The 26,702-nt window shown below is 51.0% G+C and overlaps 2 protein-coding genes across 2 annotated transcripts; one reads left to right on the top strand and one right to left on the bottom strand.

The window, feature by feature from the left end:
* Positions 1–220: 220 nt before the first annotated feature.
* LOC120683613 (ADP-ribosylation factor GTPase-activating protein AGD3-like) lies at positions 221–13,183 on the bottom strand. Its single transcript, XM_039965705.1, has 19 exons — positions 12,714–13,183; positions 11,794–11,870; positions 11,538–11,638; positions 11,239–11,309; positions 10,886–10,948; positions 10,754–10,798; positions 4,746–4,811; positions 4,610–4,657; positions 4,417–4,512; positions 4,305–4,346; positions 3,614–3,829; positions 3,381–3,512; positions 3,051–3,272; positions 2,839–2,925; positions 2,411–2,755; positions 2,005–2,147; positions 1,806–1,902; positions 785–1,284; positions 221–681 (listed from the first exon to the last, which is right to left on the bottom strand). Exons 1-19 carry the CDS (start codon positions 12,756–12,758, stop codon positions 564–566), a joined length of 2,514 nt encoding a protein of 837 aa, XP_039821639.1. The 5' UTR covers positions 12,759–13,183; the 3' UTR covers positions 221–563.
* An 11,370-nt stretch (positions 13,184–24,553) lies between these two features.
* On the top strand, positions 24,554–26,042 carry LOC120683624. Its single transcript, XM_039965715.1, has one exon. It carries the CDS (start codon positions 24,726–24,728, stop codon positions 25,791–25,793), a length of 1,068 nt encoding a protein of 355 aa, XP_039821649.1. The 5' UTR covers positions 24,554–24,725; the 3' UTR covers positions 25,794–26,042.
* The last annotated feature ends 660 nt before the right edge of the window (positions 26,043–26,702 follow it).

The following is a 26,702-nucleotide window of genomic DNA, read 5'->3' on the forward strand; positions in this document are numbered from 1 at the left end:
GTGTGTGTGAGAAAGAGAGATTGCTGCACGTCATAGCATGCGTGCAAGATGGGTGTAGCAAGGCTGTGGTGCTGTGTTGTACGCCTTGCTCATCAGATTCAGAGCAGCTTTGCTGTTCCGCGACATTGTAGAGCGGCGGAGTAGAAACATCAGGAACAGCGGTTTCAGCTGTATAGGCATTCATACTCTTCTGTATCTGATCGGCCAGGAGACGGCAGCATTTCCCACCAATCTAATCCTTGCATAAATTATGACGACACATCGCTATATGTACAATCTGTCACAACAACGGCAGCCACTCCCCAATGTACAAACTTTTACACTGCAACATCTGCGAACAAAACCAAACAGATTGCAAACTGCACCCACGATGAACAGAACAGGTCACTTTTACTCTAAACGTGACCAGAACAGCGGATAGCCCTAAAAAACTATAAACTTGCTCTTGACAGAAACTGAGAATATCGGCAAAGGTATACTTGGCGCCGTGCCAGGTGACTGCAGTAGGAGGTCTCAAAGGCGCGCAGTACCGCCAGTACTGGAGAGTTCACTACCTACATGATTTATCTACTTGGGTCCTCTAACAAAACGAGGATCTCTTCATCGTCTATGGTTCCGCTGTCAATTGCATACTGTAAAGCTGTTCTACCATCTCGGTCCGTGACTTGAGAATCAGCCCCCCTGCAAGGGAAGTACAGCGAGTAAATTAGAATCTATACATATTTCTAGTTCCTTAATTATCCCAATTTTCAGTTAAGCTATAACCAACAAGAACTTTGCATACCTGGAAAGCAGCAGCTTGGCGTAAAAATGTCTGCCTTTCATAATGCAGTGATGAAGTGGTGTTCGCCCTCTTGAATCTGTAGAATTTACATTGGCGCCATATTGCAGGAGTAGCTCAACCATGCCCAGGTCCGCAACACGGCATGCTAGATGTAGCAAAGACAATCCTTCAACATAATCATCCAATTCGTCTATACGGGCACTTGTGCTGGCAGGAGAAATAGAGTCCCCAGGAGAACCCTTCTCGAGCGGATTGCGGTCAAAACATCTAGAGCTTCCATTTGATGGTGAACCTGGTTGCTCTTGTAGGAGGAGCGCTTTTCCCAGAGTCAAAGCCGAATTAAATGGTGTATGTCCATAAGAAAAATTTACATCGGCATTTGACCCCACAATCAGACTGTACAACCCCTTCTTGTTGTTTGAACTTACATTATCCCACATCTGTTGTGCTAGCTGAATCTCATCCATGTTATGTTTCCGCACAAAATCCTTTTCAGCATACTGAAAATTAAGAAAAAAAATAACAGTCGAGTATACTTTACAAAGTTGCAAATAAAAAGATGTCTCCCAACTTTATTCTTTTTATACAAAATATAATTAGTGACAATGAAAGGGGGTGAGGTTCAACGAGAGGCCAATTCAGTGCTATGCCTATCAAGTGATCATCTAAGAGAAAGCAGCTAGGCTCCGCCCCAGTTTCATAATCCTAGAACCAAGGGCTAGTTTGGAAGAGGGGAAAGTTTCTAGGAACTTCCAAGGTTTATCACATTCTGCTAAATCAAAGGATTTATTTCCCAAAATCGCCTTTCGAAGCAGGGTCTTAAAGTTTCACGGACATTTTCTAAGAACAGATCTAACCTATAGATGCTGCACAAACAACATCATTTGACATATGCAAATTCACAATATCGGTGCTGATAAGTCCTCAAAAGAAGTATTAGCTGATCATGATCAGTGATATAGTAATTGTTTGTTGAAAATTTATAATTTAGAATAGACAGAAGTGACAAACTATGAAGTACCTTGGCATGAATAAATTTCTCCTTTACTGCAATAGGATCAGATTGTTTAGGCTTGCTGAGTGCAAAGCAGTGCGATGTGTTTTCTAATCTATCAGCCCTGCATAGCAGTAGAATTGCAAGTTGAATGAATGGCAATAGAAGGATTGTAAATTCTACAACTTTTGTATGTTTGTTTCTATAAACAGCACCACAACGCTACCTTGAAATATCACCATGGTCAGCACAGCTCAACGAAGGTAGCATTTCCTCCCAGACAGTATTGGCAAACGCGTTGCCTAATGACTGGAAGAGATTGATAACAGATGGCTCCCAAACTCTGACATCAAGCGTCAGAGATCTTACCTGCCAATGCAAGATAAGTTCAGTCTGCTACTCACATATTTGATTCAATCCAACATACCAAATCTATAGTAGAAAGCCTGGATATCTCACTACTGCAACCTACAGTGCCTGGTTGGCACAAAGCCATGGGCACTGGCACTGCACAGATACACATCATCCAAGACCCCAACGAATTCTGAATGCAGAACAACAATGTACCTGAATTCTACAGTAATGTGATGAAAATTTTGCTTATGTAAATTGCAGACATACTGCTTGTTTACCTTGGATATATGCACACCCATATTTCTGTGTACCCCAGAACACTCTATGCATAAAAGAACTCCAAGGTTCAGGGATGCCCAATCAGGCTCTGACGCACCACAATCAGCACAGTTACCATTGCCCGCCACTTTCCTAAGCAAGTCAATTGGCTTATCAGGCTTCATCATGCTTGTTCGGTGATGCTGTGTAGCCCTAGCAGAATGCTCGAAATAACCACTCCCTGAGTTCTTTTCCAGCATGCGATCTTCACTTATTGAATGTTCAAGTTCTGTAGAGCTACTGAAAGAACTGCTTTCGCTGGCAGTTCGATGATGACTGCTGCCCTTAGGACTCAGCAGCAGACGCTGTAAACAAAATATAATTTCATATAAATCAATTTCAGCCTTCAGGTATATAAATAATGCAATGTAGGACACTCATCACTAACCCGTTCAGGGGACTGGGAGCTCAACAAAGAAGCGATGACGCCAGTAATTTTTTCTATCCAATCCATCTGATCCATTGCACTCTCTGCCTGCGCAATGTTAGGTTCATGTCACTAGATAGAAATCAATATGGAAACTATGGCTATTAAACAGTTTCGTACAGCATCATTCTGATAAAGAAAGACAAATCAAAATGTACGCTTAAACTTCATACCTGCAATGTATAGTTCTTTGTGGGAGAAATTATTCTGAAGCAGAACCGCAGATCCGATTGATCTGCATCAACTTTAATAGTCGATGTTAGCAAGTTTACAGTATGGCGTGCAACAGATTTCTCATCATGCACACCGCCATGATAATGAGATGAGAACCATCTGCTGAGCAACCCAGAACCATGTTCGGAGGGAGTGCTAGTTCTTTGGTTAGAATAACCACTCTACAAAATCAAAATCAAAACAAAAGATGATGAAATAATATTCAATGAGACACTCCTTAAGTGTGCCAAAGATATTATGCAAGTATTGTGACTTGTGAGAGTACATACGGACGGCCTACTGTTCTGCTTGCGATAATAGTATAGCATTCCTCGACTGTCGAGGACAAAGAACCTCCTCTTCCAATCACCTCTCAAGTTTGAAGACCTCTTGGAAAGATAACCTTGTCGAATGGTCTGAACCTGAAAATAGTTACTTTCAGTATAAAAAGCATTCCCCTTGTTGAAATTCCACAACCATGCATGCGTGAATATTGTCTTCAGATACCACCAGTATATGTTACCTTGCCCTGTGAAGCTGATTGCATCGCTGCTTCAATCATCTTATGAGAACTTCTACCAATTGCTTGTATTCCATCACCATTAGGGGAATCATTCATTCCATTTGGTGACCACCGACTTTCCCGATCAATTTGTCGTTTAAACTCTTGCATTCTCTCAACAAGAGCAGCCTGCTCATAGTTAGACCTTTCTCTCGATTGCTGTGCGTAAGCAAGAACCTGCAAAAGAAAAAGGCATGATGCACGATGTAAACAACCTTTCTTGGATTCAGAAAAATAGAAAGGGAAAGAAAACTCTAAAGGGGGGGGGGGGGGCACAAATCAAGTCTGGAATACAGCTATGTGAACAATTGCAGAAATAGTAACCAAGGGTGATGCATTGTAATTCATGAAATCATATACACGAAGGTTATACCCATTCAGCACAAAAAGCAAAACGATTTGAGCAATTAATGAAGCAAATCAAGCAGAAACACCTAACACCTTAATTACAGGTATTGCAATCTTGAAGCAGGAACAAGAAGGCAGTTATGTGTGATTGCCAAGGATAATGAATGGTGCATCAGTTCCAGAATGTGTTGTTAACTCCATAAAGCAGGACATGTTTACTGCCTCAACAAAGTTGACCACTATACAATATATTCAACTAGAGCACTAGAAACAAGAAAGGAGATATCATGGCTAAAAGAGTTACTTGATTGATATATGGTTCCATCTGATGTAGTAGTTCGTATCCCTGAACAAATAGCAGCAGAGTGAGCTTGAATCACATTTGTAGATCAATGTGAAAACAATAGCAAACATACTTGTTTGAAATAACGAAGGTGTGCATCCATTGTCCCACTAACAGCCTCCAAAAATTCAAACCTTTTCTTAGCCTCGATATTCGAAAGTACGGTCACCTGAATATAAAGTTATAAATACAGATAAGGCAAACAAAGGCATCACACCAATCCAAATAAAGAATCCTTGACAGTGACAAGTAGAGAGTGTATGTACCAGATTGAAACGCGCTTGCTCAAATGAAGATCTAGCACTGTGAAGCTCCTGAATATGTCACAAACAATTTAGTGACATGTAGTAACCTTTATCTTTTAAGTTTGAAAAATACTCAGTAAGGTCAGAGTAAACGTACATCCTCTACAGCAGTTGCTACATCAGTCCTTGTACCTTTCTTCAAGGATAAATACTTCTCACGAGCCTGGACGAGAAGAAAAACAAGTGGAAGTCAGGAACAGGCCTTATGAATAACTTCTTAAGTTTTGTGAAAAATGCGCCGTCAACTGACATGTCAAGCATGATAACACGTATGACAGAGAAAAGAAAGTGTTAGACAGAGTCCTGATCTTGTACGGCTTAGAGCCTGGCTATCAGCCGGCCAGCCTTGTTTAGTATGTTTGATTAGAGATATATGGGGAGGAGTCCTGATCCTATACGAGGTTTCCTTTTGCCTCACGATCCTCCTCCCCTATATATGTAAATGTATTGTCTCTCAATTAATCAATCTACTATTTCCACAAATCCAATCTCTTTCATGGTATCACGAGTCTAGGGCTAAGCCCTTCTCTTCCGCTGCACGTGCGCTGCCCGCCGACGCCGCCTCTCGCGCGTCCGCCGGCTTTGCGCCCGCGCGCTGCCCTCCGTCGCCGCCCCCTGCGCGACCGTCGGCCCTGCGCCATCTTCCCCCGCGCGCCCCTGCGCGCGAGATTCCGCGCCGCCAGCCACGCGGATCCCCCGCGCGATTCCGCTCCGAGCTTCCGCGCGGCCCTGCGCTGCCCCACAACGCTGCTCACCTGCGCGTCCGCCGGCCCTGCGCCATGGCTTAAGACGGCTCTGATGTCGAGACCGAAGCCGAGATCCAGGCCCGCAATGAGAAGGCGCGCGCTGAGCAGGAGGCTCGCGACGCCGCTCGCCTGCGCGCCGAAGAGGCCGACCAGGAAGCCGCTGCAATCCTGAAGGAAATCGAGGCGGCCTCCGAGCGCTTTCGCGCTGCCCAAGAACGCGCCGCTCGTGAGTGTGCTGCGTCTCAAATTCATGAAGACAACCATGGCAGCACTGATGATGACGGCTCCGACGCTGGCGGCCCCCACGGTGATCCCTTCGTTGCTGCGCTTCTTCAACAGGAGGCCTCTGTCCTCCTCAATCTTCACGCCCAGGCCGTCTCCGTCCAGAACATTCGTTCCCTGGTTCCGCTACTCCTCGACGTGAACACCACCTTCTACGGCCGCTGGAAGCAATCGTTCCTCGACGTCCTCGGCAAGTACTCGCTCCAGTCCCACGTACTCTCCGATGCCGTTTCACCCCACTCACCTTCATGGGTGCGGATGAACTGCGTCGTTCGTACCTGGCTCCTCGGCGCCATCTCCGACGACCTCGCCGACACCGTCTCCGAGCGCGACGCCTCCGCTCGAGTGATCTGGCTCGCCATCGAGTCTCAGTTCCTGGGGAACCGCACCACCCGTGCCCTCTACGCCGACCAGGAGTTCCGCGCCTTCACTCAAGGCGATCTGTCTGTCGTCGACTACTGCCGCCGCTTCAAGCGCATGGCCGAGGATCTTCGCGATCTCGGCCCGCCTGTCTCCGACGAGACGCTCGTCCTCAACATCGTTCGCGGGCTGAACAAACGCTTCCAGGCTCTTGGTCTCCACATCAGGCGCACCACCCCCCTGCCTTCGTTCTTGAAGGTCCGGGATGACCTGCGCCTTGAAGAGATCACCATGGCCAAAGCCCCTCCAGCAACCGCTCTCGCTGCTGTCTCCAATGGCGGCTCTAGCAGCAGTGGTGGCGGCTCTGGTGGCCCCAAACCACAGGCCAAACAACCACAACAGCGTCCCTTTCAGCCGCCACAGCAACAGCAACAACCTCGTCGTCAACGTGGCGGTAAGCGGTGGAACAAAGAAGCCAAGGACAGCACCTCCCAGAGTGCTCCCACAGGCGGTGGTGGCACCTCTACTCCTGGTGGCGCCCTTCCCCTTGGCGGCTACACGTACCGGAACACGTGGACTGGTGCCATCTTCATGTGGCCTGGACCGCAGGCTGGACGCCCTCCATGCCCCAGCAGGCGCCTCTCCAGCAGCTGCAGGCGCCCCAGACCTACATCGCCGGTCCTCCTGGCCAGTGGGCCGGCCAGTGGGGCGTTCCTCCTCCCGCTGCTGCTCCTCCCTCCTTGGCGCAAGGATGGGATCAGCAGTCCTTGGCGAGCAACTTCCAGACCATGACGCTTCAGCCGCCGCCGCAACATGAGTGGTACTTCGACACTAGTGCCACCAGTCACATGGCATCTGACTCCGGTATCCTTTCCTCTTCCTCAGTTCCTTCCAGTCATTGTCCATCCTCTATTATTGTCGGTAACGGGAACCTTCTTCCTGTCACTTCCACTGGCGCCACCACTCTTCCACACAAGCTTCATCTTAATAATGTTTTGGTCTCACCTCACCTTATTAAGAATCTTATCTCTGTCCGCCAGTTTACCACTGACAATAACTGTTCTGTCGAATTTGACCCTTTTGGTTGCTCTGTGAAGGATCTACCAACCAAGAACGAGATCGTCAGATGTGACAGTTCCGGGCCTCTCTACCCATTACAGTTTTCAGCATCAGCGTTCCTTGCTAATACTTCGACGCTTTGGCACCAACGTCTTGGGCATCCTGGTCATGAAGTTCTGTCCAAATTAGCACAATCTTCTGCTATTACCTATCACAAGAGGAGTAGTGAATCTTTGTGCCACGCTTGTCAGCTTGGCCGTCATGTTCGTCTTCCGTTTCATGTGTCCTCTTCTCGCGCCTCGCGCCCTTTTGAGTTGCTACATTGTGATTTATGGACATCACCAATCACTAGTGTTTCGGGTCATAAATATTATCTTGTGATTCTTGATGACTTTTCACATTATCTATGGACATTTCCTTTGCGATTGAAGTCAGACACGTTCTCCACTCTTTCTGATTTTTTCGCTTATGTGCGCACCCAGTTCAATGTTGTTGTGCAGGGAATTCAGTGCGATAATGGCACAGAGTTTGACAACTCCAGTTCGCGCATCTTCTTCCTCGCCAATGGCATTCGTCTGCGCATGTCCTGTCCATACACCTCCCCTCAAAACGGTAAAGCTGAACGCATCATTCGGACCATCAACAATATCATTCGCTCTCTTCTTTTTCAGGCTAGCATTCCTCCCAGGTTTTGGGCAGCCGCACTCAGCACTGCTACATATTTGCTGAACATTCTTCCCACCAAGACACTCGATTTCTCCACGCCGTACTTCTCCCTTCTCCAGAAGCAGCCGACGTACGACCACTTGCGTGTCTTTGGCTGTAAGTGCTACCCAAATCTTTCTGCCACCGCCGCTAACAAACTTGCTCCTCGATCCACCTTGTGCGTGTTCCTTGGCTACTCTTCACACCACAAGGGCTATCTGTGCCTTGATCGTCACACCAATCGCATCATCATCTCCCGTCATGTAGTCTTTGAGGAGACCTCTTTCCCGTTCTCGGAATCCTCTTCTACTCCTACACGAGCCGATTTTGATTTCCTGGAGGAGTTTACTAACCCGGTGGCTGTTCACTTTCCGCCATCACCTTTTTCTCTACCTGCAGGTCCCCCTGGTGTCTCCTCTGCCCCTGCGCCTAGCGCTGGGCCATCTCCGGCCTCGCCACAACCTGCGCCCTGCGTGGTTCTGGCGCCCGTCTCTCCAACCGCGCCACGCGCGGCCACGCCTCCTGACATCGTCCCCGGGCCACACGCGGCACCCGACGTCGATTCTGCGCCACGTGCGGCCACTCCTCCTGACGTCGTCCCCGCGCCACACGCGGCCACCGACGTTGACGCTGCGCCACGCGCGGCCACGCCTCCTGACGTCGTCCCCGCGCCACACGCGGCCCCGGACGATGACACTGCGCCACGCGCGGCCCCGGCACCTTCGTCCCCGGCACCTTCTGTACTGCGCCGTCTGCCTCCTCCCTTCACTAAGGTTTACCAGAGGCGCCTCCTTGGACCAGTCTCCTCCACCAGACGCACCCCTCCGGTCAGTGTTCCGGTTCTTGCTCCTGGTCCCGTCGGCCCTCCACTGCCTGCTGGTGCAATTCCAGTTACTCCGGTGGCAAATCAGCATGCCATGCGTACGCGCAGCAAGTCTGGTTTTCGGGTTCCAGCTCTGTTTCAGACTGATTCACTGTCACCTATTCCACGGAGTTATCGTGCTGCTCTTGCTGATCCAAACTGGCGAACAGCAATGGAAGCTGAGTTTTCTGCCCTCTTGTCCAACAACACTTGGGATCTGTTGCCTCGGCCAGCTGGAGCTAATATGGTTACCGGCAAGTGGGTATTCAAGCACAAGTTTCATGCTGATGGGAGTTTTGAGCGCTACAAAGCTCGTTGGGTACTTCGTGGATTTACTCAGCGGCCTTAATTATGAAGACTCCTCGTGCTTGGTTCAGTCGGTTTGCTTCGCATCTTCTGCAGCTTGGATTTACTGAGGCAAAGTCAGACATCTCGCTTTTTGTTTATCATCATGGAGCAGATGTGGCATATCTCTTGCTTTATGTCGATGACATTGTCTTGACAGCCTCTTCACCAGCTTTATTGCGGCAGATTATTGGTGCTCTTCAGCAGGAGTTTTCTATGAAGGACCTCGGGATTCTTCATCACTTCCTCGATATGCATGTTCAGCATCTGGGCTCGAATCTTTTTCTGTCTCAGCAGCAGTATATGATTGAGATTCTTGAGCGTGCTGGAATGGCTGATTGCAAGTCTTGCTTGACTCCGGTGGATCCTAATCCAAAGTTATCTGCTGAAGGACCTCCACTCTCGTCTACGGGTGCCACGGATTTTCGGAGTCTCGCTGGTGCTCTTCAGTGGCTTACCTTCACCAGACCGGATATTTCCTACGCAGTTCAGCAAGTTTGTCTTCATATGCATGATCCTCGGGAGACACACCTTGCTGCTCTTAAACGCATCCTGCGCTATGTTCGTGGCACGCTACATATGGGTTTGCTCATTCGTCCTTCTACACCAGCTGATCTGGTGGTCTACTCTGATGCTGATTGGGCCGGTTGTCCGGATACACGCAGATCTACCTCGGGTTATGCAGTGTTCCTTGGTGACAATTTGGTGTCATGGTCTTCCAAGTGTCAGAATACCGTCTCTCGTTCTAGTGCAGAGGCCGAATATCGAGCTGTTGCCAATGCTGTTGCTGAAGCCACCTGGATACGCCAACTTTTGTCTGAGGTGCACACTCCTTTGCGCAAGACAACCTTGGTGTATTGTGATAACATCAGCTCTGTCTACATGTCTGCCAATCCTGTTCAGCATCAGCGGACCAAACATATTGAGATTGACCTTCACTTCGTCCGGGAGCGTGTTGCACTTGGTGATGTTCGAGTCCTACATGTGCCAACGACTTCTCAGTTCGCTGACATCTTCACCAAGGGGCTGCCTTCTTCGGTCTTCACGGAATTTAGGTCCAGTCTAAATGTTCGGTGTTCCGATGATTCGACTGCGGGGGGGTGTTAGACAGAGTCCTGATCTTGTACGGCTTAGAGCCTGGCTATCAGCCGGCCAGCCTTGTTTAGTATGTTTGATTAGAGATATATGGGGAGGAGTCCTGATCCTATACGAGGTTTCCTTTTGCCTCACGATCCTCCTCCCCTATATATGTAAATGTATTGTCTCTCAATTAATCAATCTACTATTTCCACAAATCCAATCTCTTTCAGAAAGCTACAAATTCAGTGCTACAAAGTAGCAAAATTAGCCTCGTGAAACAAATAGCAGACTGCTAATCCTACATAACTTACTAGAACAACTTGCTTTGGGTTAGAATTCAGTAGCTGGAAAAGAAAACAAAGAAATAACACCTAAGCATAGTCGGCCAACAGATCATTCTGACTCTAGTGCAAGGTGGCTATTAGTTTTGAAGATTAGGGTGAATGGAATAATAGATCATTTCTACCAAAATAAACTACTCCCTCCGTTCCAAATTACAGGTTGTTTTGGGTAGTAAAATTACAGATCATTTATGTATCTATGTATAGTGTATGTCTAGGTGCATAGTAAAATTTATAAACCTAGAAAAGCCAAAACAACCTATATCATATAAGCTTTTGAATGTGATTTTATGACCATTGTAAAATAGCATCAAAGCAGTATTACCTGGTCATAAAGAAGGGTAGCCTTGTCAAAACGTTTCCTAGCATCCTGCACAAATGTTATCATATTAACACCATATACGATTCCAGGTGTGAATTCTACAGATTCAATGTTCACAGAAGACTACGCTCGTACCTTCATTTCATGTAAATCAATGTCCACAAACTGGAGCAGCTTGTCATTTAGCATATGCTCAACCTATCACAACAATACATCAGCAGTTACGCCACTGAAGGTGAAATTGTAATTGCAAGTTCTAACAAATTGGATTAGTTCCACTCTTAGAGATGAATGCAAAGGGATATGATTTCAATACAACCACAAGAATAAATTTAACCATGTAGTTGTCAAAATAACATAAAAACAAAATCTTGTAGAGCCAAGGTGATGAGTCATAGCCAAGCCACACAATATCTTAAAGATGGGTGACAGACAAAAGCATTCTTAATGAAAATGCTTCCATAGTAACGTATATACAGATTCTCTACCTGGGAGCGCAGTACTTCCTTGTATGTTCCAATTTCTCTCAAGGCAATTGTAAATTTGGTCATAACAGGCCCTGCAAAAGAAGTGTCATGAGTTACAAGAGAACCAACCAATTAGGAAAGTGAAAAGGGTTTAAAGAAACAATGCTGATGCTAGGAATCTAGTAAAGGTGACAATCAAATTAATCAGTTTCAACAAACATTAAAAGAAAAAGCATTTACCATGATCCTATAACAAATTGAACGTACATAACTAGTACAAAGCTGAATACGTATATTTAAAAGACAACCAAATAACTAACCTCCAAACGCAACACTGATTGGATCATTATGACCCCCTCCAAAAGTCTCCAGTGAACTTGCGAATGCAATATCTCCATCATATGCTTCCCCTAGTCCTTCCCTGAAACAAATGGAGAAATTAGGGTGGCCTAGAGAAACCCTGTTAATTAATGCACAGCCCATATAATCGAATAGAATTCACAAATCAGAAATAACACTTTTCAAGTTTGGTAAGTCCAAATGTGCCACATAAATGAGAAGTGAATGATCACTTACGTGTATTTGCGGCAACCTTTGTGAAACTTTAAACATCTCTCTCTTAGCAATTCAGCACCGTCTTCTAGTGACTGCATCTATTAATGCAAGAAAACAAATTAAGCAACATCTGTGAACCAAAGGAAGCAAGCACCGAAATATAATCGCAAGATCCCTAAAAATAATACAAAGCTTAGGTTGGCCTCACTGAACCAATACTATGTTTCACACAGAAGTTAAACAAGCTATTAAGCATGAATAAAATCGAAGGCGCCTACTTTACAAACAATTTGTGACTCCTCATACTCCTTGCATAATTAAGGCAACCCCTTTTCAGTCCAAATCATGACAAAAACTAAACCAGGCAACCCCCAACTGACAAATGAATCAAACATTTCCAAAAATGTACACCAAATGATCACAATGCATGCCAAATTTACACATTGACAAGCAAGCTGTGCTACCTAATTCGCATGAAAACAAACAATAAACTATCCAAAGAAAATAGCAATCAAAAGACCAGAACATATAGAACTGACAAACCGAAACACTTTAAAGGGCAAAAGTCCCGTCACCTGTTTGCATCAGTACAGTCTAGCAACACAAAGTGCACGGGTGAAACCAAGTGCAGTCCTCGAAAACAGTTAAAAGAAGCGATTAAACCTGCAGGTCCTACACTATGAATTCAAAATTGATTGGAAGACGAAATTACGCCGTAAGGGATCAGAGTCTCCGCACTCACTCCCCATCAGCACAACCCAGAAGGAAGGGCAGATCCGCGCGACCACCGGCAGCCCAACCCGGGAGCCACCGGAGCCGAGCATTGCACCCAAAGCTGAAACCTTTATCTCTCCCGCTCGCCCGAGAGGCCGAGATCAACCTCACAGCCGCTACGCAGGATCCCCAGACAGCAGAAACCAAGATCCGGCGCGACCCCTCACCTGCTTCCTGAACATGGGCGAGTCATCGAGCCTGCTGAAAAACATGGCTGCCTCCGCCGCCGCGGCCAACTTATTCGCCTCCCACGGCCGCACTACCTCCACATCGACCCCCGCGCCGCCGCCGCGCCTGAAAGACTCGCTCGCCGGAGACCACCCCGCTCCGCAGCCACCGGGACCACAACCACCGCCACCTCCGCCTCCTTCCCCACGGAGAACCGCCACTCCAACCTCCGGCCGCAGCGCGCGACGCTGAGAGCGCGGCCCACGGCCGTAACCCTCGGGCAACGCTGGCACCGGAACCCTAGGCGGCGGCCGGAGCCGGCGAAATGGCAGCGATTCGCGTGGGGGAGCGCGCGGAGAGAGGAATCGAATGGCTCGGCGAGAGGGGAGGGGACACGCAGACGCAGGGGGCAGACAGGGAGGCGGGGGGGGGGGGGTAAAGAGGAAAGTGTGAGATGGAAAATAACGGTGCGCTTTATTTCTGATTAAGCCTATTTGAAATTTAATATTCGGGTTTCCGGGGGTTAATTTAGTGGCTGATCGTGTGGGAGTGGCGTGGTAGCCTGGTGCATCGTGGTGCCGGGAAGTGGGGCCCGGGATACAGCGAGTGGGGGTGGGAGGGGGCGGGTGACTTACCGTTGATTGTATTGCCCGTGCACGGCTTGCAGTGTGCACTTGTCCATTTCATCTTTGCACTGATTAGGACAAGATGAGCCGTCGAGTTGTACTAGAACCAAGAGTAGGACGGGAACTAAGTGCTGTCATGTACTTTTAAGAAAAATGTTGTCATGTCGTTCGCACTTCTAATTTGTTCTGTTCTTTTTTTTTGCTAATTTAATGCTCAATTCAACTAAATGCAGTGTTTTATAATTAGAATTAGGGTTCATCGGAAAAAAATAATTAGAATTAGGGTTAGGTACATAGAGAAATCCTGAGTAATAGTAGGAAATAACGAGGCTCTAGATAGTTCACAACTAAAAAATCATAAAAGATCGTTAGCGAAGAGGAACGGAGGTCATATGTAACACGTTGGGCATCGGTGGCAAGAAGAACATAAAAAGAGGTGGAATAACACTGCCATTCGTAATAGTAGAAAAGATCGACAATTGGATAAGGTATATTATCTTGATGAAACATTCGCGAGGTACAATAAAGGTCCAAGTTGACAGAGAAATAAGACACTAATATATATGGTACTATATTGTGGGAAATTGGTCCAAAGTGGTCAATATTCATGTTGTAAAACTCCCGTAATAAGTATGCCACGAAAATCGCAAACTGTGGTCCCTCTACATATCGAGTCGAGCATAAAAACAAAACCGGAAGATAGACGGAACTAGGCAAATAAACTTAGAGGTGGTAACCTCACCGGTGGCCCGGCACCACGAGCGATCGTGAGGCGCGACAGTAATCATGGCACGAACAGCGCAGCTCTCGATTTAAATTATTATTAATATTGGTTGCGGGACTAAACAAAATCTAATTTTTACGAGAGGAACCGGGCGAAACAGGAAAGGAAAATCACACAGCTCGTGGGCGCCCATGAGTGGGCCGCAAATGCGGCCTCTGCTCCTCTTCGGCTTTATTGGATGCCAACCCCCTTCGGCCCCACCAACCCCCTCGAAAAAAATGCTACGCGCATGCTAATGCTAATCTTGTTATCAAAATAATGCTTCACTCGTGAGCTTGTTTCATCGGCCTTGGAGAGCAAATTTTGAAATGAACTTTTTCTAAAGATTTTGAGGGAGATTGAATGAATTGTTTATTAGCTGGCAAAGCCCCCTCATCAAGAAGGCATGAAACTGGACAAGCGCATGAACTCCTTTTCGTCCATTGTGCCGCCCTAATCATGCTAGTGTTCTTTTCCATGTAATTAGTGTTCGCCGTTTGTCCTGTCTTTGTTTATACTTTCAAGAAAAGTCCTGTTTTAGCTTGCTCTTAATACGTCCACGCATAAACTAATTTGCACTGCTTTGGACAGTTTAGTTCATCATTATATTAGTCAAACCGATTACCTTATTCACCCACGATCAGCGTGATATGGCTTAATTTGGCTGCTGGATTATGAGAACAGATAACAGATCGATAACACCTTAGCTCGCCCTCGCTAGAGGCTCTGAGCACTCAAGGATTATCTTTCTGCCTAACCCTAATGAGCCGCAGCTCTTACAATTATATAGAGTCCGAAAATAACAATTCACTTCCTAAAATACAGCCGAGAATAAAGGAAACAAAACCAAATCTAAGTAGCATCGGACGCCTTGGCTGAAGATACGATCTCCTTCTTCTTGCGTTGATATTTCTTGCCAAAGAAGGTGTCCACAACACTTCCCCTCCCCCCCCCCCCCACCAAAAAGCTCGTCCTCGAGCTTGAACGAAGAGTACTTGTGCTTGAACTCCGGCAATGGCTCCCAAGTAGCTTCTGCTGGACTGCGCCCGTCCCACTGGACTAATAAATCCCAAGAGTCTCGTGCCGGTGTAGCTCAAAGTACTTTGGCCGGCACTGGTAACACCCGGCCATGAGCAATAGGCGGCAAGGCAATGATGGATGTTGGCGGCTCACCATGATACTTCTTCAGAAACACGACGTGGAAGATGTCATGAATGCGCGCCTTAGGAGGAAGCCGTAAACGATATGCCACAGAACCAATCCGTTCAAGCACTTGGAAAGGACCATAAAACCGTGGCGCCAGTTTGCCTTTCGAGCCGTCCGTGATGCCGGCAGCTGAACGTTGATGAAGACGCAGTCAAACCCAGTCATCAGCTGCAAAGACCACTTCGCGATGCGCCTTATCATGGGAAGCTTTCATGTAATCCTGGGCCTGCAGAAGCCGCTCTTTGATTTCGGCCAAAAATGCATCACGTTGCCGAAGCTGCTTGTCCACGGCTACCACGCGTGCCAAGCCCTGTTGATACGATGCCAAGGACGGAGGCATGCGCCCATATACCACTTGAAACGGCATGGTACGCAGCGCGGACTGGTACGATGTGTTGAAACAAAACTCCGCCCACGGAAGCCAACGAAGCCAACTGCGTGGTCGATTACCTGCAAGACAGCGTAGATACACGCCGAGCACCCGATTTGCCACCTCCGATTGACCATCTGTTTGTGGCCGGAAAGCTGAACTGAGCCGGAGTTTGACACCGGCCAAAGTGAAGAGCTCCGTCCACAAATTGCTGGTAAAAACCGGATCCCTGTCACTGACAATGGAAGATGGAAACCCGTGAAGCTTAACAATGTTATCAAAGAAAGCCTGAGCCACCGTGAGTGTTATATAGGGGTGCCCGAGTGGCACGAAATGTGCCATCTTTGAGAATCAGTCGATGACAGTCAGCACCACTGATTTACCGCCAACTTTGGGGAACCCTTCCACGAAATCCATGGAAATATCGCTCCACACCATAGACGGAACCTCGAGCGGTTGAAGCAGACATGCTGGGTGTAGGTGTTCCGTCTTGTTCCTTTGGCATACCAGGCAGCCCCGAATGTACTCCCTGACGCGCTTGGCAGCCCGAGAGTTGTAGAACAAGGAGCGAAAACGAACTAGGGTTTTCTGCACACCTTCGTGCCCGGCACCATGAGCATGTTCCAGAAGTTGAGGCCAGAACGAGGATGAGTCAGGGATGAAGATCTTGCCCTGGTGTAGGACAAAGCCATCCACCTCAGCCCACTCCTTGCTTGCTGTGCCAGCTGCTATCTCTTGCCGTTTGGAAATCACCTCCGGAAGCACTGTGGATTCTTGCCGCAAGTCATTGAACAATTCAAACTCCGGACGAGAAATCGCACAGGCCCGCGCGGACGTCTCATGCTCATCACGCCGTGATAGAGCGTCAGCCGTGACATTCAGTTTGCCCGGTTTGTACTCCACTTGAAAGTTGTAACCAAACAACTTGCTTACCCACGTGTGCTGGGGAATGGTGGCGAGGCGCTGGTCCAGGAGATGCTTGAGGTTGCAGTGATCTGTGCGAATGATGAACTCTGTGGTCCAGAGGTACGGCCGCCAGTGACGCACAGCTTGAACGAGGCCAATGAGTTCGCGCTCGTAAGCGGCCAGTTTGGCGTGCTGGAGAGCGACCGAGCGACTGAAAAACACAATCGGACCAGACCCTTGATGCAGCACCGCGCCAAAGCCCGTGCCGGGGGCATCACAATCAACGATGAACGAGGCGTCGAAGTCCAGTAGTTGAAGTACCGGTGCCGTTGTGAGCGCGTGTTTCAGCGCGTCAAAGGCCGTCGTTGCTGATGAAGACCACTGGAACACCTCTCTTTTAAGGAGGGCCGTCAGTGGTGCCGCGATGACCCCGTAGTTGTGGATGAACCGGCGATAGTAGCCGGTGAGCCCGGGGAAGCCACAGAGTGCCTTGACGGAGCGGGGAAGAGGCCAAGCTTGCACCGCACTGACCTTGTCGGTGTCCATCGCCACGATGCTGTTGGCAATGACATGACCCAAGTAGTGGATCTGTTGCTCCCTGAATGAGCACTTAGAACGCTTGACGATGAGGCTGTGTTCACGCAGGGCGAGGAAAATAGCCCGGACGTGTTGTAGGTGTTCCGACCATGACCTGTTGAAGATGAGTATATCATCAAAGAAAACAAGGACGCACCGATGGAGGAACGGTTGTAGCACGGCATTCATCAATGCCTGAAAGGTCGACGGAGCATTGGTAAGGCCGAATGGCATCACGAGGAACTCAAAGTGCCCATGGTGAGTCCGGAACGCCGTCTTGGCGATGTCATCCGGGTGCATGCGGACCTGGTGATACCCACTGCGCAGGTCTAGCTTGGTGAAAAAAAACGGCACCCTTGAGTTCGTCCAGCAATTCTTCGACGACGGGGATGGGAAACTTGTCGCGCACCGTCTTGCTGTTCAAAGCCCGATAGTCCACGCAAAAACGCCACGAGCCGTCGCGTTTTCACACCAAAAGTACCGGCGAGGAGAAGGCGGATGTACTGTGCCGAATAATCCCTTGCTCCATCATCGTCTGGCATTGAGCTTCGATTTCATCTTTCAGGAGCTGGCGTAACGGTATGGGCGCACGGCCACCGGCGGCGTTCCTGGCAGCATGTGGATCCGATGATCGAACGCGCGGAGTGGCAGAAGGCCCTATGGTTCTGCAAACAGATCGGCGAACTCATCCAGGAGGGCGGTCAGGAAGTCACTCGCCACGGTCGCCGCCATGCGCGGAGGAGTCTGGTTGTGGACGCCGCTCCATTGGACTTGGTGGTCGTGGCGCCAGAACACCATGGTCAGATTGGAGAAGTCCCAGAGTATAGGGCCGAGCGAACAGAGCCAGTCGCAGCCGAGGACGACCCCGAAGCCGCCTAGGTGGATGGCAAAGAGATCAATCATGAACTCTTCCTTGTCGATGAAGAGGCGTACGACCTTGCACAAACCCGCCGATGCCACGCGGTCCCCATTCGCCACGCCAACGGAGAGGCCAGGACGGGGCTCCGGGTTGAGGCCGAGACGACGCGCCAGCGACTCGTCGATGAACGAGTGTGTGGAGCCGGAGTCGACCAGTGCCACGGCATGTGTGTCGCAGATGTTGGCGGCCAGGTAGAGCGTGGCGTTCGTGTGGATGCTGGTGATGGCCGCCACTGAGATCTGCAAGTCGCCGTCGGAGTCACTGCCTTCTGGCGATTCCTCGTCGGCAGCCAGCTCCAGGAGGTAGATGCCCTTGCCGGAGCAGTGCTTGAGGTGGTCGCGAGAAAATTTCTCGGGGCAGTTAAAGCACAGACCGTCGCGACGGCGTTGTGCCATCTCTTCTGGTGACAGGCGCTTGAAACGCCCATCGGGAGCGGTCGTCGATTTGAGCGGCGCGCCGGGCGTGGCTGGTGTAGAGCCCGGTGTTCCGGTCGGGGAGCCGTCTTGGAGGTCGGCGCAGGCGCGCGCTGAGAAGGGCGCGCTGGCAGACGGTTGCTGGCGGCGGGTATCTCCGTGCTTGCAAATTGGCGGCATTCGTACACGCGCGCCAGGGCCATGGCCTCCTCTAGGGTGCTAGGCTTTGCCAGTTCAACGTCTGTGTTCAGAGGTTGTTGAAGCCCAGCCAAGAAAATCGCAATCTATTGCGATTCGGTGACATCGTCGCAGCGCGCCAGAAGCATGAGGAAGCACTCCTAGTATTCATCGACGGAGCCGGTGCGGCGCAAATGGGTAAGTTCGCCGAGCGGATTGCTGCGGAGCGCCGGACCGAAGCGGCGATTAATGCCCTCGACGAATTGCGGCCAGGACGGGACGCCCTGGTTCTTCTCGAGTCGGTAGTACCATTGACTCACGGCGGCCTCCAGTTAGAACGACGTCGTGGGAACCTTGAGATGATCGGGCGTGCCGTAGGCGCGGAAGAATTGCTCTCCCTTGTGCAGCCAGGTGATGGGGTCGTCGGAGCCGTCGAACTTGGGGAAACAGAGCTTGTGAGAGGGCGCCGCCGAGGGGCCGGACGACGTGGAGCCATTGGTGTCGAAACGGCCCTGGCTCTCCAAAACTTGCGTCTGCACGTTCTTGACGGACACAGAGATCAGACGGATCTCCTGGCGAACCTCCGCCATGTCCGCGTCCAGCTTGTTGCCGTTGTTGCCGACCAGTTTGACGAGTTTGTCAACCACCTCATCGAGGATCGCCTTGGTGATAGGGGTGTTGGCGTCGGCGTCGGCGTCAGCCATGGCGGGGTGCGGTGGGGTTTAATGGCGCGCAGGGGAAAAGGGGTGAGGGCAAGCGATGAGATGGGAACCAGGCCGAGGAAGATCCCTAGTTTGGTACCAGAGTTGATATGGCTTAATTTGGCTGCTGGATTATGAGCACAGATAACAGATCGATAACACCTTAGCTCGCCCTCGCTAGAGGCTCTGAGCACTCAAGGATTATCTTTATGCCTAACCCTAATGAGCCGCAGCTCTTACAATTATATAGAGTCCGAAAATAACAATTCACTTCCTAAAATACAGCCGAGAATAAAGGAAACAAAACCAAATCTAAGTAGCATCGGACGCCTTGGCTGAAGATACGATCTCCTTCTTCTTGCGTTGATATTTCTTGCCAAAGAAGGTGTCCACAACACAGCACGATTTATGTCGTTAAGGTCCGCATTCAAATACTAAATCCTTTACAACCACCAATCATAGTGAAAGACTTTTGAGCGTACAATATTTAATCATTCAAACAATGGCGGGATGCAGGATTGAGCTCTAGAGGAGGCTCTCTTCTTGTTCCTCCTCCCGCCTTTCTTCCATCTTTCTTCCTCCTCAAATTTGTAGTGGGCCTTGTGAGGGCTCCAATGGAGTTCGTGGGGGGTAGGGGGGGTGGAGCCGCCTGCACCCACGCTGACTCCGCCCCTGCATTCAAATGATTACTGAAAATGCCTGAAACTAAAATATCCCTCCATTACAGTAAAACATATGATTAAAGAGACACTCACTTTCTTTTCAAAAAAAAAGACACTCACTGAAGATCTCCAGAATCTGTAATGTGCTCCCATTTTGCCCCCAGAGCATCAATACCCTTTTTTCAGCCCATTTTGAATATAAAGATTCATGACATCGTTAAACATATCGTAAAACCAAAAAAAACTGCAAAATGGTGAGGTAGGCATGCCCTGGCATTGCCGCACTTCACCGGTTTTTGGTAGGAAATGAGTGGACAGAGTAGTAGACAGAGGGTAGGACGGTGACGGATAGATGCGACATGATTGTGCTCAGGTTTCCCTCCCTCTCTGACTCCCTCCTCGGTTTGAGTGGGGTTGGCGCCCACTTCTGAGAGTCCGCTGTTTCTCTCCGGTCTGCTCACCTATGCATCCTCCTCTCTCCTGAATTGAATTTGTCAATGCTGCTTGCTGCAGTCAAAATTCAGGAAGAAGTTGCAAAAGGGAATTTCAGAGCAATTTTGAAAGTACAGAATATGGCAGCTATGGCTCGCATCCCCCAGCTATTGTTATTTAAGCCTTTCGCCGCCACAACCGTGGATGTCTCAGCAAAAAAAAAGAAGAAGAAAAAACGGCTAGGTAATAACCCCAAATACCCAATGCTGTTATCCCAATCCCATGCGTGAGCTCTGACTAAGCTGTGCGAGAGGTGAAACCCAGCACGCGAGCAGGCGCCACGGCCAACGGGGGGGACAGCAAAGCATGTCGTCGCAGACACAACTCTAAAGACGCCGCCTTTCTTTTCGGGCGGCAATGATTCCTGCACGGTGCCACGGCCTGTGGCTGGTGGCCGGCACGCCCAGCACGGCGGCACTGCCGTCCCCATCAGTCCTCCCCGCTCACCGGCGGTGGCCGGAGCGCCGGCGTCCGTGCGTGAGCGTGAAGGACAAGGCTCCCCCCGCTCCGGCCTGCCGCCGCCTGACGCATTCCCGGGCCCGGCCAGCAGTGGCAGTTGGCACAGTGAGCCTGCTGGTAACACTGGGAGTTTGGTGAGGAGCATTGAACGGGTCCGCGGGCTCACATCCGCCTACAGTTTACCCCAGGAATCTCCCTCTCCGTTCCTTGCGGGCGGCTCGCTTTCTGGCCGTCCACCTGGAGAAGCTTTGAGGCGGCAGCGCCCTCTTTTCTCCACCGCTCTGCCCCAGCCCATCGACGACGGCAATGCCTTTTTTTTCCTTTTCCTTTTTCGTGCGTTGTTGATCCTCCGTCTTTGAGCAGAGGAGAAATTGGTGCAGCCCGGCTGAGCTTTCAAGGCTTAAAAAAAACCCACGAGGACAGAGGTTTCGGATAAGAATAAACCACGAGATCCGCAGATGTTTTGTGGTTGGTGCTTGCAGTGCAAGCTGGGCAGCATCGGTCGCAGGGTGGGTCCAAGGGTGCCCGAGGAAACCTCCCTTTTTCTCAGGGGCACAAGGTTTGTCCCCGGCCATGACGCTGCCAGAGACTGGCAGGTAGCGGGAGCATGCAGGCAGGCAGTGAGGAGGACGCGAGCGGCGGCGAGCCCATGCGCGCCCGGGGGAGCACGCGAACAAAAAGATAAAGGCGCGGCCATGCGGCGAGATGGGCAGAGGCGGATGGGCGCGGGCGAGCGCCCTCTTGTCAGGTAGTCTCTCGGACGCCGGTGGCGTCGGTCGCGTTCGCTCCTGCCACGCCGCGGCGCGGCAGGGCCTCGTGCCCCGCCGCGGCCGGACGCGCTGAGGGTGTCGCGCGCGTCGCGCCGTGTCTGCTCTCTGGCACCGCGCTGTCGGCGCGCGCGTGGCGGCCGCCCCGGGCCGCGCCGCGCCGCGCCGCGCCCGTCTCGTCGAGCGTTTTCTCGTTCCTGTGCGCAAGTAGCTGCTTGCAAATGTGTCCCCTGAATCCCTGATAGATCGGATCGGATCGGAGAGCGCAGAAATCCTGCAAGAGGCTGTACGGGTTCTGATCCAGCGGGGGGGCTGCCTGCCGTCCCGGGACTGCCAGGGGCCCGCGGGGGTGTCTGGCTTTGGCTCTGGCATCGCCGTACCTCCTCGGCAAGCGTTAACAACGGCCGGCCGGGCCCGGCGTGCGTGTTGGCGTGGCAAACTGGCAATACGAGGGTCTCTCCAGCTTCTACGCTACGCCGTCGCGTCACGTACGTCCGGACGCAACGAGCCCGGCACCGGCGCTGGCTGCCAAGTGCAGCGCGGGTACCCCACCAGCTGACGTGCGACGCGCAGTTGGCTAGGCCACGCCGCGCCCAGGCGAGGCGAGGCGAGCACCGGAAAAGAATCAAGTCAAGGTGCCGTGCCGGCGGTGGTTCCAACCGCCAGCGGCCGTGACGACGCACGCTAAGCTATAGGGCGCTAGGTAACAAAACAGTAACACAGAGATGGGTGCGGCAACGCCGTGGCGCCAAGAACTGCAGAAGCGACCAACGACACCAAAAGCTCGACCTGTGGTGTTGCGCTCCATAGCTTTTCTGTTTGTTTTCCTCTTTGAGTTGTTCAGACCTGTTTGCTGGTGTCGTGAGCTTAGCTGCAAAAATCTTCTGCCCTCCCTATACTGCTGTAGGAGTTAGGGAGTGTTCTTTGAACTGTGCTGTAACTTGAAAACAGTTTGCCTTGTTAATCCAATGGGGCAGGGCGTTTTTGCGCCTGTCAGTTCTAAAAAAAAACGACACCAAAAGAACACGTCCGAAGTGTGCCGATCCTTGGAGGCACGGCCACGGCCGAGGGGCAAGGGCAACAGCCAACAGGTAATATCAAAGCACCAACTTCTGAATGCAACCGAGTAGTTTCAGAGAACACGAGGGTCTGCTGCAAGCAGGCAAATGGTCCAGTCCCGGAAGACGCTCATCAGACTACTAGAGTCGATGGAATTCTCACGTTTTTGCCTTTTTGGACGAGGTTTCTCATGTTGTCCCCGAGTCTCATTTCGCTTAAAGCAAAAAGGGCCTAATCTTCTATGACTGGGCCGAGCCCATACTCTCCCGTACCACACCCCCGGCCTTTTTCTTCCCGAAGTCCAAGAAGGCCTCTCGCACCCTTTGGGTTTCTTTTATGCAGTGGGCCAAAAGGGCCACGGTGTGAACTGACTGTCGTGCCTGTCTAGATTCTCACCTCTATGCACGAACAGGAAACGTACGAAATCGGGATGACACATGTGAACACGAACGGAACTACTTGCCTACGGTTCACACGCGCCAGGGCGCGCGCGTTCCGATTCCGCGCGCTCATACCGCAGCTGCACAAAAAGCTTCCCCACGGTCTTTCAAATAAAAGCTTCTTCAGACGTCAGGCGGCCTGAAGAAGGACGGATGGCACGCTGCAGCTACGAGCCTGTCTGATTTGTTTGTTGAGCCAGGCTGTGTTTAGTTGCGAAAAGGATGTGAAAAGTACAGTAGCATTTTCTGTTTGTATGTGGTAAATATTGTTCTACTATAGTCTAACTAGGCTCAAAAGATTTGTCTCGCAACGTACATCAAAACTATGCAATTAGTTTTTTTATTTACCTACATTTAGTACTCCATGTATGTGTCATTTGCTATATTTAATGTTTCGATGTGATTTTGATGTGATGGAAAGTTTGGAGGAGTTGGAGGGACTAAACACAGCCCGAGCAGAAATTGCGGCCAATCTAAACGGTTTAGCGTCTGCCTCCTACCTACCGCATATGGCCTTGTTTGGCGCGCACGTTTTTCGAGAAGAGAATCTCGTATGCATGGAATACTAAATGAAGTCTATTTGCAAAATCTTTTCAGGGATGGGTGTAACTTTTCGCGACGAATCTAATGACGGTAATTAATTAATGATTTGCTACAATGATGCTACAGTAACCATCCTCTAATCACGCGGTCAAAGATCTCATTAGATTCGTCTCGCGATTTACACGGGGGTTGTGAAGGTGGTTCTGTAATTAGACTTTACTCCCTCCTTCCCTGTTTATAAGGCATGGTGGAATATAACACGGTCTTCTAAACAACACTTTGACCATTTATTTATCATATATTATATCACTTTTGATTATAAACTTATAATCATTGTAAACTATAATTGATTATGAATCCAATCATATGAAATTTGCATTATAAAAACAAAAATTTAATAGTCAAATTATTGGTCAAAGATGAGAAGGTTTGAATCTTGATATACGTGTATGCCTTATAAACGGGGAAGGAGGGAGTATTTAATACTTTAAATTAATGGTCAAAAGTAGAAAAAAATTCCATGCAAACTAACCAAACACGGCCATATATTCCGACAGGCACCGATCGATCTGCTCCCCGTGTGAATGTCCGCTGCGACAACGGCGTGGTGTGCCCTTGACTTGGTCGAGATGCATATGAAGCTGATGCGGCGAAACTTCCTGCCCGGGCGGGCTTGTCCGTTCCCCGTTTCCCACTTGTGACGACGAGTCGTGCGCGGGGCGCGGCCTTGGTTATCATCATTCCAGGGGCTCGCGTCAAGAAATTAAAACGGCCGCTCTCGCCGTCCGGTCCCTTGATTATTCTTCGTGTGTTTGTTGGCGACGCTTGTTGCTGGTGGCTCTGTTGCTGTCGTACCAAATGTCCTTGCAGATTAATGGCACAGTGTTAGTTGACTGCAGCTGCTTATTAATCCTCTGTGCTATTCAGTTAATATGGTGTTAGCGTCATGGAGAGCAGTTGGCAGGGAGAGCTTCCCTATATATACTACACGGGGGGTGATCAGGAGTTCCCAGTTCGCTTCGTTGTCTTCTCGTATGGTGGTGTGTGGTGGCTGGAGAGGGTCCAAGCAGGCGCGCCCGGGAGGCATGCACGGCGAGAGAGGTGCCGTTGCTCCTCGGCGGGGCGCGGAGCGAGCAGCTGGGCCCGGCGGGTCCCTCGCCCACAGCTGCTACTACTCCGCGGCGCGCGCCCACTACGACGTCGCCGTCGTGGCCGCGGCGCTCACGCGCGTCGTCTGCGCTGCCGCCGACCCGATGGCGACGCCGCCGCGCGGGGCCGAGGCGGCGGCGGCCTCGGCGATGCCGCCGGCGCCGCGGCCCCCGCCCCTTTGCTTGCGCGCTCACCGTTTCGGCATTTTCATGGGTGCGCGTGAATGCATGTGCGGTGCTTGTCACGTCCCGTCCCGTACGTGTACGTTTCTGAGTTCGCGGTTGTCACGGCCGGGTCATGGCATGACGTGCGCGCGCGTGCGTGCAGGGGGAGGCGGAGGAGGCGGGGCGGAGGCGGAGCCGCCGCGGGCGCAGCGTTACAGGGGCGTGAGGCGGCGGCGGCGGGGCAAGTGGGCGGCGGAGATCCGGGACCCGGGGAAGGCGGCGCGGGTGTGGCTCGGCACGTACACCACGCCCGAGGAGGCCGCGCGCGCCTACGACGCCGCCGCGCGCAGGCTCAAGGGCGCCAGGGCCAAGCTCAACTTCCCCTTCTCGACGGCGGCGCCGTCACGGCCCCACCGACACCACCAGGCGGTAACGGCCGCGCGCCTGCTGCCCGCCGCGTCGCCGCCGCCGCTGTCTTCCCCCGGCTTCGCCGCGGCGGCGGCCGTGGAGTTCCCCGGCCTCGGGCAGTACGCGCGCATACTTCAGAGCAGCCACGCGGACGTGAGGACCGTCGCGTCCGTGGCGCCGCCGCCGGTGGACGGGCACGACAGTGATGGCTTGCATTGGCAGCAGCTGCAGCAGATGGTGAACAAAGCGTCGCACGGTGGGATCATGCGGTTGGGCTGATGCTTCACGACTTCACGTCACGTCTTCGTCGCACATCGTCAGCGCTGCGGACGATCGAGCAGTTTGCTTTTCAAGCTAGCGTGTGACATCGACGTTGTGTGACGCCTGATGAGGGAGGGTGCTTGCACCCGTGCATCGCGTACAATGTACGTGCACATGTGGAAGCTCGCACCCACATGTCCATGTACTGTGTTTTGTACAGGGCCGTGTGACATCGAAGGCCTGCTAAAACTGAAAGTGTTTAATGAACGTAACATTCCAAAAATTTACCAAAACAAATTACTCGCTAAAAATAATTTTCAAAACTTTTTCGTCGCTGAGCTCGAATCGTTCAGAATTTTTTTCCGTCCGATCTCCTTTTTTTTTCAAAATCCTTCCCGCCGTTTCGCCGTCGGACACCAAAATCAATCACCGTCCCTTCTCTTTCTTTTCCTCGTCCCGCGTGTCGCGCTGCGTGTCGCCCGACCGCCGCGCTTGCTCGATCGACCCCGCGGTCATCGCCGCGCGTAGTCGACAGTCGCCGCGAATCCCGCCAACCGCCGCTCTTTTTCTCTCTTTTCCTCCCTCTCTTCCTTTTCTTTTCTTTTCCTTTTTCCCTTTTTCTTTTTCCTCTTTTCTTTTTCTCCCTCCTCCATTCCTTCTCCTTTCTTCTCTTTCCTTCTTCCTGCTCCCGTCCACGCGCACGCCCCTGCTCCCGGCCGCCCCCACGCGCTCCACGTGACGGGATGCTCGCCGCGCCGCTCGCCGCTGCCCGACCCATCCCATCGCACTGTGCTCGCCGCGCCACCCGTCGACCAGCGCAACAATGCCGCCTCGCCGCCCGAGCCCGCACTGCTCGCGAGCAGGGCTCGACGCTGAGCTCCACGCTGAGCAGCCCGGCCCCTCAACTTGCTCACTGGTGCGCCTGCC

The sequence above is a fragment of the Panicum virgatum genome, chromosome 2K (assembly GCF_016808335.1).
Source record: "Panicum virgatum strain AP13 chromosome 2K, P.virgatum_v5, whole genome shotgun sequence".
In the NCBI taxonomy this organism is placed as follows: domain Eukaryota; kingdom Viridiplantae; phylum Streptophyta; class Magnoliopsida; order Poales; family Poaceae; genus Panicum; species Panicum virgatum.